The following is a 17585-nucleotide window of genomic DNA, read 5'->3' as shown; positions in this document are numbered from 1 at the left end:
AATAAAATGAAAATGTCCATACTTCCTTTAAATCATTGCTCTGGGCTGGGGCTGAGGATGAGGGGTTCAGTCTGCAGGCTGCCCCAGGGAGAGAGGACTACCCCAGACCTCTCTCACCGCAGCAGCTTGAAGCCAGGTGAAAAGGACCTCTACATTGACACTGCAGCTACAGCAGGCACAGCCAGGGGAGGGATGCATGTCCTCTGGCTAGGACAGGTCCAGGTTTATCTGGTCTCTGTGCTCCCCAGCCAGAGAGAGGAATACAGCAAACTATGCACTTCCCCTTTGCTTCCTGATGAAGGGGAACAGCCAGCAATATTCCCTTACGAATCCGGAGGGGGGGAGGGCTTCACACCCCCTGCCCTCCCTAAAGGGCACCTGGAGGGCAGGAGGCTTGGGATTGGGGCAGTCTCCAATGAGGGAGGGGGGCACATCCCCTGCCAGCCCCTTTCAACTGCCTGGTCATTCTGTCTCTTTTCTGTACGGTTTTATGAAAAAGCAATCCCATTCCAGGCACATCCCATTTTCCTGGCACAACCAAACTCTGAAATATATAACAGATGAATCAGGCTACACCAGTGTTTCTCAACTTTTTTTTATAAACTACCCCTTTTTCAAAAAAAATATTATAATACCCCCAGTACTTACAGTTTTTAGACACACAGCAATTTTTTCTACCATTGTAACACATTTGTTTAAATCACTTTATCATAGCTGGGCAGGTGATGAAATTTTTGGGTTTAAAAAGTACAAAAATAATAAAGCACTGTAGAACTTAAAACAAAAACTCAGTTTTCTCCAAATTTCAGTTGTGTTGACATGCTCCCCAGGCTTCTCTCTCAAATACCCCTAAGGGCACTCATACCACTGGTTGAGAAACACTGGTCTACACTATAATACACTATAATACCTTAATAGTGCGCATTCCATAATTTTCTGTTCTTCACACAATTTGTCTCAAATAAACTGTGCTTTTTAGTTTTTGCAAAAGTAACTGACTTTTTAATATTTCAGGCAAGAACAGATATATTTTGCTACAAAAGCTGCCAACTTCTGCATGCATTCCTAATTTAACATTAGCACTAGCAGTGGGATTAATCAAATCACAGAAAACAAAGTAGAAGAGATAAAGCCACAATTTAAAAAAATCCAGTGTGGATTGCAAAATAAAATATGTCTACACACAATTTAGTTCCCTTACACTATATTACTATGCACACAAAACACAGAACTTAATGCTTAGCAAGATGCCTTATTATAAAGAGATGCACTAAAATAGCAGTTTACTTCATCCTCATCCAACTCCTCTGATGAAGTGGGTTTTACCCATGAAAGTTTATGATAGAATATATTTATTAGTCTCTAAAGTGCCATAGGACTACTCATTGTTTTGAAAGTTACAGACTAACATGGCTACCTCCAGAGACAGTTTACTTCATGCAAAGGATAAACAATTTTTCAATAGTTAAAAAGTTTTTTTCCTGCTGCTGCAACCGTCAAATTAGGTTAACTAACAGCAAGTTGACACTTCAAGATTCAGTTGCTGAAATGCTGATTAAATTATTTCTCTTCCAAGGTATCCTTCCAGTCTAGATGGCATTTAGAGGCATCTGTGGACTAAAAAATACCTTTTTGGAATAACAGTTTGACTTCAGATACTCTCTATTCAGCTCATCAGAGTTATAAATGAACACATGGTTCTTGTGTCCACGTGTTTGCATCTGTTCCAGATGACTGATTATTGATTAATTCGAATGAAACTTAGCTGCACGTCATGGCACTTAAGAGATCGTTTTCAGTCTGAGCTTATTACCATCTGATCAGTTTGTTTTATCTCTTTGCTACTTGCCAAAATTCTGATGTGTTTTGCATGCTACATGTATTTAGGTAAACATGTGGTTCTAATTACAAAGTTGTCTCTCTAACAGAGAACAGATTCTCTCTGTTAACATCCCAGTCTCCACATACGTATACAATTATTTTTCTTTTATTGTTCCACCCAGCTTTTTGTACTGAGAGCAGCCATTATAATTAATTGTTCATGAAATGTTTTGAGATCAACCCAAACTGGGCATCACTGCATGTGAGGCAATTTTCATTTGTTTTCTCAACCTACATCCTCCCCTCTGCTCATTTCCAACACCTGACTGAATGCCCCTTTCAAAAGAAGTATTTCAAGAATAAATCTCCACTGCCACATAGTACCTGATTACGAAGGGTATCTGATTCACCCCTGAGCCACCACAGTTTTATGTTTGTGGATTTTAAATGGCGTAAAAACAAAATAAATATGACAGTGAATCAGGCCTGTAATTTTCAGAAGTACCCTCTTCCATAAAAAGCTAGCACAACCACTAGTTGAAAGCACCAGGGAGTAAATCAGACGTTGGACCTGCAAGTTCATAAATAGCCTGAATATTTCAACTTTAGCTCATTTCTAGTTGTGATGCTTTTCCAATGATATTCCAATTTATTTCTCTGGTTCCTTCTCTGTGTTCATGCCTTTCTTAGAATAAGTGAAACCCTTTCTTGCTATTCTGAATATATTTTGTTCTATTTGATGTCGTAAACCATCTATTCTTTTCTGTAGCATAGAACCAATTTGTATGTCAATTTATGCCAGGATTCTCTTGCGCCCGTACAGTCTATTTTGTAGCACCGTATTTCTTAGCTCTCTGGGAACATTTATTCATTTGATAAATGATTCTTGTATTACTGTAATAGTTTCAGCCTAGATGTTAGATTGAACTCTTCTTCACATAAATAGTTACTTAACTTTTGCTGCACCTATCATTATTTGAATCATGGAGTGATTCAACATATCTCCCCTTCTTATCAACTTGAAGAGTTGTTTTGGGTTTTTTTGGCAAACAGAATCATAAAAAGGTAAGGCCAAATATACTTAGACATTTTCTGACAGGGGTTTCTCTCACCTGTTCTTAAAAACTTCCAATGATGGGGAATTCTCAATGACTCATCGAAGTCTATTCCAGACCTTAACAATCCTTCTAGATAGAAAGCATTTTCTAATATTTAACGTAGTTCTCCTTTGCTGCAGATTATGCTGATAACTTCTTGTCCTACCATTGGTGGACATAGAAAATGACCGACCACTCTCTTCTCTACCTATACCAATCTCATATACTACCAATATCTTGACAGAATAGAAGACTACTTCAGAGGAGACTTCCATCCACCAACTGTGAACTGCCCTACCAGGAATAAATCCGCTGACGCATCTCCATGGGAAAGTAATGGTAGATTCCATTACAGGCAGTCCCCGGGTTACGTACAAGATAGGGACTATAGGTTTGTTCTTAAGTTGAATTTGTATGTAAGTCGGAACTGGCTCCAGATTCAGCCGCTGCTGAAACTGATCAGCGGCTGACTACAGGAAGCCCTAGGCAGAGTTGCTCTGCCCCCGGCTTCCTGGAATCAGCCGCTGATCAGTTTCAGCAGCGGCTGAATCTGGACTCCTGGGACAGAACAGCTGGGGCACTGCTGGGTAGGTCCCCGCAGGACCAACCCGGCAGCACCCCAGCTGCTCTACCCCAGGCATCCCGCAACAAAAGCCTGGTCTGCTGGGGGGGGGGGCGCACTAGCTGCACCCCCTCCCCTCCAGCAGACCAGGGAGACCCGAGCAAAGCCGCGGAGGCGCAGAGGTCCCGCTGCCTCTGCGGCTTTGCTCCTGTCTCCCTGCTGTGCTGGGGGAATCCCCCCCAGCACAGCAGGGAGACCCGAGCAAAGCCGAACTGGCGGCGGGGTCCCCCGCAGGGAGACCCGAGCAAAGCCGCACAGGCGGCAGGGTCCCCCGCCTCTGTGGCTTTGCTCCTGTCTCCCTGCTGTGCTGGGGAGTCCCCCCCAGCACACCAGGGAGACCCGGAGCAGCTTTTCTTGCCCCGGAGGACGTGGTGGCGGGACCGCTGCGCTCTGGGCGGTCCCGCCGCCCGCGAGCTCCAGGGCGAGAAAAGCCCCGTTCGTAAGTGCGGATCCGACATAAGTCGGATCCACATAAGTCGGGGACTGCCTGTACTAGTAAACAGTACATTGCCTGGGTAAGAGATTGTTTGGTTTTTGATGATTTACCTAGAGATACTTTTTTACCACAGTTAGGAAAGGTAGCTTTACTGCAGACAAGTATTATTAATACTTTATCCTCTTGACAGTGGCTTTCAGCCTAGCCTTAAGTGCTTACTCAAAAATGTTTATTTCTACAAAAATTGAAGAAAACTAAATGTCATCGTGATCACTTTCAATTTAAGTGTTTACCACTTGTTCATAGCACAAGGAGTTGACCTTTACTAAACCAAATTTTCTGTGGCTCTGATCACATCTTACAGATGCAACATTAGGCAGTTATGTAGACTCTCTCTCTTTTTTTTTAATTCACTGATTATTTTTAAAAAAATTCTTTCAGATGCTGTGCTCTGTTCGGCATTTGGCAGCTTAATTTATCTACAGTACTGTTTCTCAAAGCATGTGGCTGGCCTGTCTTTGGAGGCTTAAAAAAACCCAGAGAAAATGAGGATTGTGGAGGACGAAATAGTCTTGCTTCTCCAGACTTGCAAAAAACAAAATAAAATCTAGCCAATAGCATTTAGTACTAAAATCTCTCTGGATATACAATACATGTACACATAGATGGTTCCTTATTTTCTGCACTCAAGGTGCAATGACCTCAGTGAGAAAAAGGTGTAAAGAGTGGGCTATTGTGAATGCAAAATAAAAATACATGGACTCAATGCCTTATTTTAAAGACCTCTTCTTCCCCTTCACCATTTTTAAGAACAGTTCTGTCAGGGAATACCAGCGGTCTTTTCTGTGCATGATGGGAAAATGCAATGGAAAAATCCCACTCTATATTAAACATTACATTTCACCTTTCCACCCTTCATTCTAGAGAGGTACTTTGACTTCTGCTACAGGTTGACCCTCTCTAATCTGGCACTTTCTGATTTGGCAACACCCATAGTCTGGCATGATTTTAGTTAATCAGGTGGCCATGTATCATGGGTGTAGCCAAGTTTCCCACAGTCCCATAAAGTTTGTTTCAGCCACCAGTCCTGGCTCTCAGGGTTCTGTGCTGTGATTTAGCTCTAATTTCCTCCCTAGATGTCTTCTAAAACCCCAGCAAGCAGTGGAAGTGTTGGTAATGCTGTCTGACAATATTGACCTCCTGTGGTTCTGCAAATTCTCTGGTTCAGCACCAGTCTGGTCCCAAGGGTGCTGGACTAGAGAGGTTCAACCTGTACTAGCAACATTGTAGCTTCCCTGGGTGATAAGACTGTAAAAGTGCAAAGCATTTCACAAGTAGCAATTAAGCCTCACACCACGGCAAGTATGACTAGACCTATTTTACAAATGAAGTTGGATAAAATGAATGATGATTCAATTTAAGGCTTGATTTCTTACATTCAAGTCACTTAAGGCTTTCAGTCCAATGAATTCCCAGGGTGTAATTAATCTTGCGTTCCCTTCTCTAGCACATGGTTAGCTGCCAATAATCTTTAAACCAACTTTCAAGTTTCCAGGCATATTCCACATGAAGGTGTTGTCCAGTTAGTCCCAGGATGGTATTTAACTGGTGCTGTTCCATTACGGCACTCAGCTTCCCTTGATCCCCAGGGTGTGAACGTGGATGGATTGACCGTGCACGGATCTCTACATTTCATGGGCTCGGTAAAATGAAGCTCCATGCCTGACAAAACCAATCCAATGTACGGGTAAGCCTATAGAATTTCTGTGCCCTTTGGCAAGGGGGGGGGGGGGGGCAGCTCTACACTCCTAGAAGGGGTGGGGCCTTGGGTAGAAGGGGCTGGGCTAGGGCTAGCCTTCCCTCGCCTGTCCTTCAATTCCACCTGGAGCACACCACCCAGGGCCCCAGCGTTGATTTAAAAGGGTCTGAGGCTCCAGCCACTGCCACAGTATCTGCACCAGGGATCCCTGGACCCTTGTGATTCGCCAGGCCCTAGGGCAATTGTCCTCACTGGCCCAGTACACATCGGTATTTAGAGCTGAGTTGACTAAAGAGACAAAGGACCAATGCCAAGGTACACGCAGGGGTCCTAATGCACGGCTCAGCAGCAGCAGACACTACTCCAGCCTATGGGCATGGGTAGGTGCTGTGGAGAGGATGCACTGTGACATTTCATTTCTGTCCCCACGTTTGTGTCCCACACCAAGCTTCACTTCTCCCTTTACACAGCCAGTGTGGCTTCCACGCTCATTAACCAGCTAAGTGCCTGTTTTCCATCAACCTTCCTTTTGTGCCTAACTCGACAGCGATATTATTTTCTAGAGTAGGCAGGTCAACGCAAAATGTGCATGTCCCATCACCTGGGTGCATAACGCAGTTTTTGTAGAGCCTTGCGCAGACACAAAAATGTGGACCCACATCCAAGCCACACCCACCAGGCTCAACTCATCATCCGATCTACAAGCCACAATCCAGATTTTACTTGCACCAGCACAGCAAACCATCAGGACGGGTGGGAAGAGGGAGCAGGGATGAGTAAGGAGGGGGCACGGTTGTGCATGGAAGAGGCAGGCAATATGAAAACAGGGCCTGGGGGTAAGGGGCAGCAGGGATCCGGGGCCAGGCCTCCACAAGTCAGTGCTCACCATGCGGGGGGCGAGGGAGGACCAAGGGAGAAGCACTTGGCTCCTCCTGCAGGAAGATTTAGGCTGGAGCTTGTTGCATCCTTTCTCTGCCAGCAGTGCAGGGGCCTGCCCTGGTGACTGTCCACTCCCCCGCCTGGCAGCTGAAGGGAGGGAGGAGAGAGGAGATATCTGCTCCACTATCCACAGATCTGAAGTGGATATCCACAGATATGCAGAGCTCCACATATTTATGCGCACTTACCCAATGAGCACAAAGCAGAGGCCTCACCAAAACATTGGTCCTAAATGTCATCAGATTTATTTGAATGTATTTTTAAGCCTTACTCATTAGTTCGCTACCTTGTCCTCTATTTTAACATACACTGCTTCTGCAGACAGACTGCTGTTTCAGCCTGACCTTCTGTGATATTCTTTAATATCTCTCCAAGCTATTTTCATATGTAAATACTGAGATCTGACTCTACTGTAAATGCCGTCTAACCCTTCTGCCAGGCCGAGTTAATAGCAGCAAGGGCTAGGTTCAGTATCTAGGGGTCTCCTCCCAACAAGGTAATGCAACATCGGCTCAAGCCCCCACCCAGTGACCTGGGAAATCTTACATACACCTCTGCGTGTCTCAAAGAGGCAATTCTTTCCCTCTCGCAAGCACAGAGCCTCAGTATAGCAGCAAACCTTTAATAACATGAGGTAACCAACAGCAGCATTAACTTGGGAAAACACCACAACTTGGATTCATAGACCAAACATGAGCAAAGACCCACCCCCCAGCCACGAATCACCCAAAGTCCCAAAAGTCCTACACCCCAAGAGTCTCTTGAGTCCAGCAATCCAAAAATCACCCAAAGTCCCAAAGTCCAACACCCCAAAAGTCTCTGCCCCTGGTCAGTGCCGCCCCAGAGCTCAAAAGTTCACCCGGTAGGGTTTTACTATCCCAACCTGGAGGGGGCGGGGATTGATACACCTTACATGGTCTGCCGATGGCTCCGCCTCTCCGTAGGGTTCTGCTGCCGCCGTCAACGTGAGTCACTCCACCACACTCCACCTGCTGTCCAGTGAGGTGCCTCAGCTGTCCCACGAACTGTCCGGCTCTGCCAGCCGTCTCGGTCCACGTCCCTGGCCGCCAGCTGGTTGCTGCTGACGCTCCTACTGGCCGCAGGTCGCCCACGCCAGCCGTTCTGCTGGCTGCCTGCACCTGCCAGTCGTCCCCGCAAACCGCTCTGCTGTCCACCTGCACCCGCCGGTCGTCCCTGCAAACCACTCGGCTGTCCACCTGCACTTGCTGGTTGTCCCTGCAAGCTGCTCTGCTAGTAGCTCAGCAGCATAGCACCAGGCTCCCCACAGCAATAGTGATTTCAGCTCTTCCGCAGTATAGCGCCAGGCTCCCCTCAGCAACAGTGATTTTAGCTCTTCAGCAAGTTCAGCTCATAATAGAGGAGCCTCAGTGCTAGTGTTCCACTGGCCCACAGTGAAGTCAACTCAGCAGCTCACAACTAGACTCCTAATGGAATCCAAATTAGTTCTGATATTCCACAGTGGAGAGAGGAGGGCGTGCAATAGGTGTTGTTTAAGCCCTCAGATAGGGCCCCACCACCAGGTACAAAGACCTGTCCCCAGCCTCTCTCAACTTGTCGAGGTTTGGAACCTATGCCCCTTGTCTAGTGAGTACTACTTAGTTTATGGAGACTCCCTCTGTCATAAACAGTTCCACCATTCCATTGTCCTTGACTCACATAATCAGGGTAACAACACTTTTATCCCCCCTGCCTCAATAACAGAGAGACTGGGGATCCCACAGTGGCCAAAGTGACCATTTGGGCTGCTGTGAGCACATATTAGACGGGTTGGTGTGTCTATGCAAATGAGATCAGCCCCTGACGTCCCTTTGCACCACTAGCCACAGTTCACCACCAGATGTCAGGGTAGAGCTTATCTTGACCCTGCTTACAACCGTAATGATGAGGTTTTAGAAAATCTATTTCATGGCCTACTCGCATCAAAAGCCATACCACACAGTACTTTACAACAAAGGTCACTTAGGAGCCAACTTATAGCTTCTCATTGAAGTAAATGGTAGCCCACTGAAGTCAATAGGGGCTGGATCAGAAATTCATATGGTGTAAAGTTAATGAAACAAAGGACAGACCAAATTAAAAAAAATCCCATCCAGGAATCACTATAATTTTCAAATTGGCTGAAAAGTCAAGACAGACTCATTGCTGCTAACAGCCATGCCAGTGACAAGAATGTCAATTCCAGTCAGCAGCTGCCAGGACTCTCAGAGTCTGTGGTACTAGGACCAATAACCCCCCAACTCCCAGGTCACCTCAGGAATTAGTAGCCAGTTGGTCCATACCCCAGAAGCCCTGGGGACCTGGTCCTGGGGCAGGCCACATGGTAAGGTTGCCAGGGCAACCACAGGCCTTCGCAACCCACCCCAGAACTCTAGGGTCCTAGTTCCACAGTAGGGAACCAGAAAACTCTGGGAGACCTGGCACGGGAGAGCTGTCCCAGAGCCCTGGTGGACCTCACTTAGTGTGAGCAGGTCCCAGTGGCCAAGGACATGGAGAGAGAGAAGCTGCATAAAAAGAGATCAAGAAATAATTGTTCCAGCAGCTATGGCTACAGATATATAGAAGTAAGAGAAGCACACAGGGAGAAAACTAACAAAATACAAGGAGGGACTGAACAAAATAGGCTGGGTACATGTGAACAAGGAACCATCTGTACATGAAGTGAGCCTGAAAATCATAGAACTGGAAGGGACCTTGAGAGGTCAACGAGTCCAGTCCCCTGCCCTTACAGCAGGACCAAGCACTGTCTTATCAGGGATACTCAACATACGGCCTGTGGGCTACATGCGGCCCGCAGCCCGTTCATTTGCGGCTCGCGGTGCAGTTTGCGTTTACGCGGGGCTCAACACACAGCCCGCAGATGAGAACCAAAACAAAAAAGTAGTCAATATAATAGTCTTCTGTTGATATGTGTTTTAGTAGTTAAATTCCTGGACTGTCACTGCTCATTAAAAGTGCTGTCGTATGGGTGGAAACCGGGTAAATACTGCATTTTATTAATATCAGCAGAACTAACTTAAATGCAGCCTGTGTGTTGTGCAGTCTTGCCTTAATCTTTGTGTTCACTGTGAATTGTGAAATAAGCTATTTGCATATAGAATCATAGAATCATAGGACTGGAAGGGACCTCGAGAGGTCATCGAGTCCAGCCCCCCGCCCTCAAGGCAGGACCAAGCTCCGTCTACACCATCCCTGACAGATGTCTATCTAACCTGTTCTTAAATATCTCCAGAGAGGGAGATTCCACCACCTCCCTTGGCAATTTATTCCAATATTTGACCACCCTGACAGTTAGGAATTTTTTCCTAATGTCCAATCTAAACCTCCCTTGCTGCACTTTAAGCCCATTACTCCTTGTCCTGTCCTCAGAAACCAAGAGGAACAAATTTTCTCCTTCCTCCTTGTGACACCCTTTTAGATATTTGAATACCGCTATCATGTCCCCCCTTAATCTTCTTTTTTCCAAACTAAACAAGCCCAGTTCATGAAGCCTGGCTTCATAGGTCATGTTCTCTAAACCTTTAATCATTCTTGTCGCTCTTCTCTGTACCCTTTCCAATTTCTCCACCTTTCTTGAAATGTGGCGCCCAGAACTGGACACAGTACTCCAGCTTTGGCCTAACTAGTGCAGAGTAGAGCGGCAGAATGACTTCACGAGTTTTGCTTACAACACACCTGTTGATACAACCTAGAATCATTTTTGCTTTTTTTGCAACAGCATCACACTGTTGACTCATATTCAACTTGTGGTCCACTATGACCCCTAGATCCCTTTCCGCCATGCTCCTTCCTAGACAGTCACTTCCCATCTTGTACGTATGGAACTGATTGTTCCTTCCTAAGTGGAGCACTTTGCATTTCTCTTTATTAAACCTCATCCTGTTTACCTCTGACCATTTCTCTAACTTGCTAAGGTCATTTTGAATTATGTCCCTATCCTCCAAAGAAGTTGCAACCCCACCCAGTTTGGTATCATCTGCAAACTTAATAAGCGTACTCTCTATCCCAATATCTACATCATTGATGAAGATATTGAACAGTACGGGTCCCAAAACAGACCCTTGTGGAACTCCACTTGTTATCCCTTTCCAGCAGGATTTAGCACCGTTAACAACAACTCTCTGACTACGGTTATCCAGCCAATTATGCACCCACCTTATCATGGCCCTGTCTAAGTTATATTTGCCTAGTTTATCAATAAGAATATCATGCGAGACCGTATCAAATGCCTTACTAAAGTCTAGGTATATGACATCCACCACTTCTCCCTTATCCACAAGGCTCGTTATCCTATCAAAGAAAGCTATCAGATTAGTTTGGCATGACTTGTTCTTCACAAACCCATGCTGGCTATTCCCTATCACTTTATTACCTTCCAAGTGTTTGCATATGATTTCCTTAATTACCTGCTCCATTATCTTCCCTGGGACAGACGTTAAACTGACCAGTCTGTAGTTTCCTGGGCTGTTCTTATTCCCCTTTTTATAGAAGGGCACAATATTTGTCCTTTTCTAGTCTTCTGGAATCTCCCGTGTCTTCCATGATTTTTCAAAGATCATAGCTAAAGGCTCAGATACCTCCTCTATCAGCTCCTTGAGTATCCTGGGATGCATTTCATCAGGACCTGGTGACTTGCTGACATCTAACTTTCCTAAGTGATTTTTAACTTGTTCTTTGTGTATCCTATCTTCTAAACTTATCCTCTCTCTGCTTGCATTTACTACGTTAGGCACACCTCCAGACTTCTCGGTGAAGACCGAAACAAAGAAGTCATTGAGCATATATATGCAAGCACACTTAAGTTGCGGCCCTTGGCATGTGCTATGAGTATCATTGTGGCCCCCTGGGCTTTGAAAGTTGAGTAGCCCTGGCCTAGATCATCCCCAGTACATATCTATCTAACCTGCTCTTGAATATCTCCATAGATGGAGATTCCACAACCACTCGAGGCAATTTATTCCAGTGTTTAACCACCCTGATAGTTAGGAAGTTTTTCCTAATGTCCAACCTAAACCTCCCTTGATGCAATTTAACCTCCCATTGCTATTTGTCCTGTCATCAGAGGCCAAGGAGAACAATTTTTCTCCCTCCTTCCTGTAACACCGTTTTAGATACTTGAAAACCACTATCATGTCCTCCCCTTCAGTCTTCTCTTTTCTAAAACTAAACAAACCCAATTCTTTCAGCCTTCCTTCATAGGTCATGTTCTCTAGACCTTTAATCATTCTTGTTGCTCTTCTCTGGACCCTCTCCAATTCCTCCACATCTTTCTTGAAATGCGGTGTCCAGAACTGGACACAATACTTCAACTGAGGCCTAACCAGCGCAGAATAAAGCGGAAGAATGACTTCTTGTGTCTTGATCACAGCACTCCTGTTAAGGATCCCAGAATCATGTTTGCTTTTTTTGCGATAGTGTCACACTGTTGACTCATGTTTAACTTGTGGTACACTACGACCCCTAAATCTCTTTCAGCAGTACTCCTTCCTAGACAGTCACTTCCCATTCTGTATGTGTGAGACTGATTGTTCCTCCCTAAGTGGAGCACTTTGCATTTGTCCTGATTAAACTTCATTCTATTTACATCAGACCATACTTCTAGTTTGTCTGGATCATTCTGAATTTTGACCCTATCCTCCAATGCAGTTGCAACCCCTCCCAGCTTGGTATCATCTGCAAATTTAATAATCCGTCTCTCTATGCCATCATCTAAAGTACTGATGAAGATATTTAACAGAACTGGTCCCAAAATAGACCGTTATGTCCTTCCAGCATGATTGTGCACCATTAAAAACCACTCTCTGAGTATGGTTATTCAGCCAGTTATTCACCCACCTTATAGTAGCACCTTAAAATAGCAAGGCCAATCATGAAGTTCTGATGCCAAATGCAGGATGTATGTGTCCATATGGAGCTTCATTTGTAAATAAAACAACAGTATCTGTACTCTTTGGATGTATGGTATGCTCTGTACCTCCCTGCCCTTCACGTGAGGCTGATCAACTCTGTGTAGTTTGATTGCATGCCAATAATTAAATCTGATGACGAGTCGGAATCAAGTTCTTGGGAACCAAGAAGTTAAGATCCGAGAGAAATCCCAACACCAGAGAAACAGAAACTCTGGGATCCCTGGTCTCAGGCTAGTCCATATGCAGGCCTGCACCAGAGCTACAGACCCCAGAAGCCTGGGGTTTTGCCCTGGGGCAGTCCATGCACAATTATGTCCCTTACAAAGACCTGTAAGTGTAGACTGGGACTTGAACTGGGGTCTCTTTCTGGCTCCAACACGGTTTTGCTGGGACACCCTGGACAAGTCACTTCACCTCCCTGCATCTCAGTATGCCCCTCTGTAAAATGTGGATACCAATGCTGCCTATACCTTTGTACAGCACTTTGAAATCTATAGACGAAAAGTGCTAGATAAGAGATAGATATTAGCACCATTTGAGATATTTTTTATCAAGGGCATCCTATTCTTCCTCAATGATTTTTTCATTATAGCATCATAATTTTTTTCCTGAACTCATACCATCTATAGAACTCTTGTTTACATAGTGGTACATCAGTTCATGTGAGCAGTGGCGTTGAAATGAATAGGACTGCTCACATGAGTAAATATTCACCAGGCTGAACAAGGATTGCATGTTCTGGCATTACTTGGACCAGAACCCCATTGTGAAATTATGTCTTAAGTCTTTTGTATTTCACTTTTTTCCTATTACAGCTGTGCAGACTCTAAGGCATGCAGGGCTAGGAAGGACTGGCTTTTTAGTATTATTATTGTGTGCACTTGAAGTGCTTGACACAAGGGGAAGTGTGTTGCCCTAATATAAAAAAGTATCAGCTAAGTTTAAAAGAAGATACCTTAAAAAGCCACTCAAAATAACGAGTGCTCTAAAAAACCCTTCATTGCAGTTAGACTATAAACAGTAATATTGTGCTTTCAACAAGTCCATTAACTCTCCTGTAACAAATGTGTGGAATGTGATCCAATTATATTTCTCTGACCTTGGTAAAATCTCTTGAGAAAGACCAACGAACCTCTTACATTGTATTTAAAATAATTAATTATACGAATCAGGCCATGTTGAATATTATCTCTTTCTTGTTTTTGCACTGTTGAGGCTTACAGAAGTCTCTCTCTCTCTCTCTCTCTCTTTCTCTCTCTCTCTCTCTCTATATATATATATAGTGAAAAATCCAATTTTGAGGCTATGAACAGATAGTTATGAGTTCTGTGCAACAGAGAGGAATAAAATGTCATTGAGTCTAGATCTAAATGCTTACAAAAGGACATAAAGTATATTAAAACATCACCCTAAGGAAAAAATCAAGAGCTTCTGCTTTTATAACTAGATATCTTGCATTCTAAATGTTTTGTCTTACTTAATCTCAAGCACACTTGAAGGAAAAGAAACCATTAAATTGTTTCAGCAAGTGTTTGCTTTGACAAAATAAATTAGGCTTCCTCTACACCATGCACTTCATTCTGTCATGAAAGCACAGAGTGTTACCTTTGTAACACTAAAGTATATTTTAATAAATGTCTAGACTTTACTACCTACCATAAAGAACAGAAAAACTGTTGCATGGTATGTCACATAAAAGGTATAGGCACTGCATATGATTCAACAAGCAAAATTATTCAGTAAACTGAAAAATTAAGGTAAATTTGTGCCCCTGAATTACAAGATATTTTAGACATCAAGCCAAATCTAATTCGTAAATAAAATATCAGGTTCTCAGAAATAGAAAAACATATAAATAGGTAAAGTAAATACTAAAATCAGACAGTTACATTTATTTGTAGGATTTTTCCTAAAGTGAAACATTATAGAAAGTCAGAGAAACCTAGGATATTTTACATTTATCTTTCATGGGTCATGATTTTGTGTGAGAAGCAATGGAAGATAAGTTTCTTACTTGTGGATTAACAAAAATATAGGACAGTGATTTCTGTGTCAATATTAATTAGTAAGCTACAAAAAATATCTGCTTTATTTCAATTTAAATGTAAATTTCGCAGGCTGTGTGTTAAGATCCTTTTAATTCTAACTGACAAATAAGCTAATGAAGACTTGTATTAGCCATTTCGTACCATAAAAACATCGCGTGGCCAGAAGCAGCAGAATGTGTTAGGAGACAAACAATGAAATATTTAGAGAAATTTGAGTCTTTGGGGGTAGATATTTCAGCTATACAAATTCAGTCTAGCTGGTTGCATTATAAGATCACAACCCAAGAGAAAATTTTGTAGTTTATAACTTTTGATTTTATACCAGTCTGGTGTAGTGTTATAAAAAGTGATATTTACCACCAACAAATGAAAGACTGTAAATCTATGCAATTGTGCCTTTGCATTGGAAAGTTCTTCAAATTAACCCGAATGCAAGGGTGATGGACCACATCAGTTTGTACGATGCTTTTGCATATATCAGGACATCATAGCAGTGCCACCGATGGTTTATGGTATCCTATACAATGGTACATAACAGTTACCAGTGCCCAAGAGCAACCCCCCACCTACAGTCCACCGCAGGCAAAGGGCTACTCCAGCCCCAACACGCCTACTGCAAGGCCAGGAGCCGGTAACCCTTCATGGGGCCAGGAGCCACTCCAGCCAGGCTGGAGAGACCTCACACCCACGAGATCCTGCTTATTGGTTAACCAGTTAAATTTAGCATTTAGCTAAGACTGGGATTAGGGTTAAATGGGATTGTACATTGTTAATATATAATCATCTCCTTGGGATTCCTCCCATGTCATCTCATTTGGGTTAGAACACAGGCAAAGCTAAATGGATGTAGGGCAGAGTAGATACATGGAGGTCCAGGGCAAAATCTCAGTATGAATATAAGGTGCTGGATTACACCAGCCTAGAGGACACTTGACACAACCCGGATGTTTGGTACTAATCTGCTTGCCCATGGCTACCAAGCACTGGAATGACGACCAGTCAGTGGTTTCTTTATGTCCCAGTGATTCCACAGCCATGCTTAGGGTTGCCAGATGGTTTCAACAAAAATACCAGACACACTTGACATTACATCACAATCTACATTACATCTTAGTTAGAAAATACCGGACATTTATATTTTCTCATTTATATTTTCTCAATTTGTTTCCCAAACAGAAAGCTCAAATACTGGACTATCTAGTTCAAAACCGGACACCTGGCAACCCTGGCCATATTGCTATGTCTAGCGGCAACTGGATGGGTTAATGATGAAACACAAAATGTCTTGTGCAGTTTCAGACTACTTTAAAGAACAATTTTTACATGGAAAAACTAAGTTTTATTGGTACGGACATGAAATGGACAAGAACATATATTAAGGGGATTAATTACACCATGATTTATGCACACTCATTATCATCAATGAACAGAGATGTTTCCAAAATTAACAAAAGGACGGATTATGCTTTCTAAACAGCAGGAAGTCAAACAATCAAGGAGACTAATTTCTGAGAGAGCACAAAAGCAGTAGGAGAGAGTGGGAGATTGCTTACCTTCAACGCAAGACGGCTGTGCCCTTGTCGTACCAGCAACCTGCCCCGGGAAGCAAGAACACTTGACTGTTTGTGACCGTTCTTCAATTCGGTTCTTATTGCAACAGCGATGCACTGCGACTACCTCACACGTCCCTTGCTTGACTTGGTGGTGGCCTAATAAACCAAAGAGGTAGAAGTGTTGGAAGGATATTATTGTCATGGTGCCAAAAGAGAATGAGCACATGGGCAGTGTTGCAGTTTATTGTAGTGAGAGTATGCACAGTCCTGCAAGATGCTAAGTCACTTCGACACTCACAGGAGCCTCTACAGGAGAAGATACAAAGCATCCCCCACATAGGATCACACCCATTACTTGTCCTTCACGTTACAATTAATTCAGAGGAGTCCTGCTGCTCGTGCAACCGAATTTCCACACAATGGATTAGGCAGCAGGATCCTATTACAATGGCCCGCGGTCGTGGTGCTACCCTAGCAAGAGCTGAAGTCACGAGCTCTTTCCTGTGTCTTTAATTCAAAGCTTCCAGCCCCAGACAACTCTGGGAGGAGACTAGTTCTCAGCCCAGCCCCTTCCAGGCCCCACCTCTTCTGGGGTGGAAGTGGCCCACGACCACATACCAAAATTCATTAAGTGGCCTGCCTGCAGAAATGATTGCCCACCCCTGATACGGACAGCAAGCTACAAATCCATCTGAACTTCACTTTCCTGCTTAAATACTTCCACATCACAGCAGATTCAAACTCCTTGCCTTTGTCAATGAAGATCTAGACAACATTTCCTTGCTCTCCTTCCCTCCTACTCCCCATCAATTCTTCCCCCCCCACTCCTCTTCATGCCTCCTATCATGTCACCCACTATGATTGGAAGAATATCCTTTCCCGCATCTGCCAAGTGCCCCCTCTCCTCTGCTCCCAACCCCTTCCACCAATCCTTCTTCCTCTTCCTCTTCCTCTTCCTCTTCACAGATTCAATTTCCTGTACTGCTATCAAGTGCCTTGTCTTTGTCTTATTTAGGTTATAGGGGTCTTCCTGGCATTGTATAGGTCTTATCTTTGTAGGTAAAGCACCCTGTCTATCTAAAAGATGTTTTAATCTTCAGTTAGCTGGACACAAAGATGAAGCAGAGAATCATAAAGAATTGGCCATCAAAACACTTCTGGTGCTTTGTATGAAAAGAATGCAAGGTGTACATGTTAGTGTAGGCAGGTACGTAATATCAAAGGCATGGCTGAATAAAAAGAAGGTGAAACCTAGAAGAATATTGTACAAAATAGTACTCACATAGGCTGTGTCTCCAGACTCAGGGGTTTTTTCGAAAAAAGTAGCCTTTTTTCGAAAAAACTTCACCTGCGTCTAGACTGCAGCCGCGTTCTTTCGAAATT

General features: G+C 43.8%; 1 protein-coding gene across 1 annotated transcript in view; it reads right to left on the bottom strand.

Moving 5' to 3' along the window:
* Window positions 1-17585, bottom strand: part of TAFA4 (TAFA chemokine like family member 4) — a 163114-nt gene that overhangs the window by 22229 nt on the left and 123300 nt on the right. The window contains 1 exon segment of the mRNA XM_075938568.2: window positions 16203-16358. Coding sequence (XP_075794683.2) covers window positions 16203-16358 — 156 coding nt within the window.

The sequence above is a fragment of the Pelodiscus sinensis genome, chromosome 11 (genome assembly GCF_052426305.1).
Source record: "Pelodiscus sinensis isolate ZL-2025 chromosome 11, ASM5242630v1, whole genome shotgun sequence".
Lineage (NCBI taxonomy): Eukaryota > Metazoa > Chordata > Testudines > Trionychidae > Pelodiscus > Pelodiscus sinensis.
This window is presented reverse-complemented; position numbering and strand designations above follow the sequence as displayed.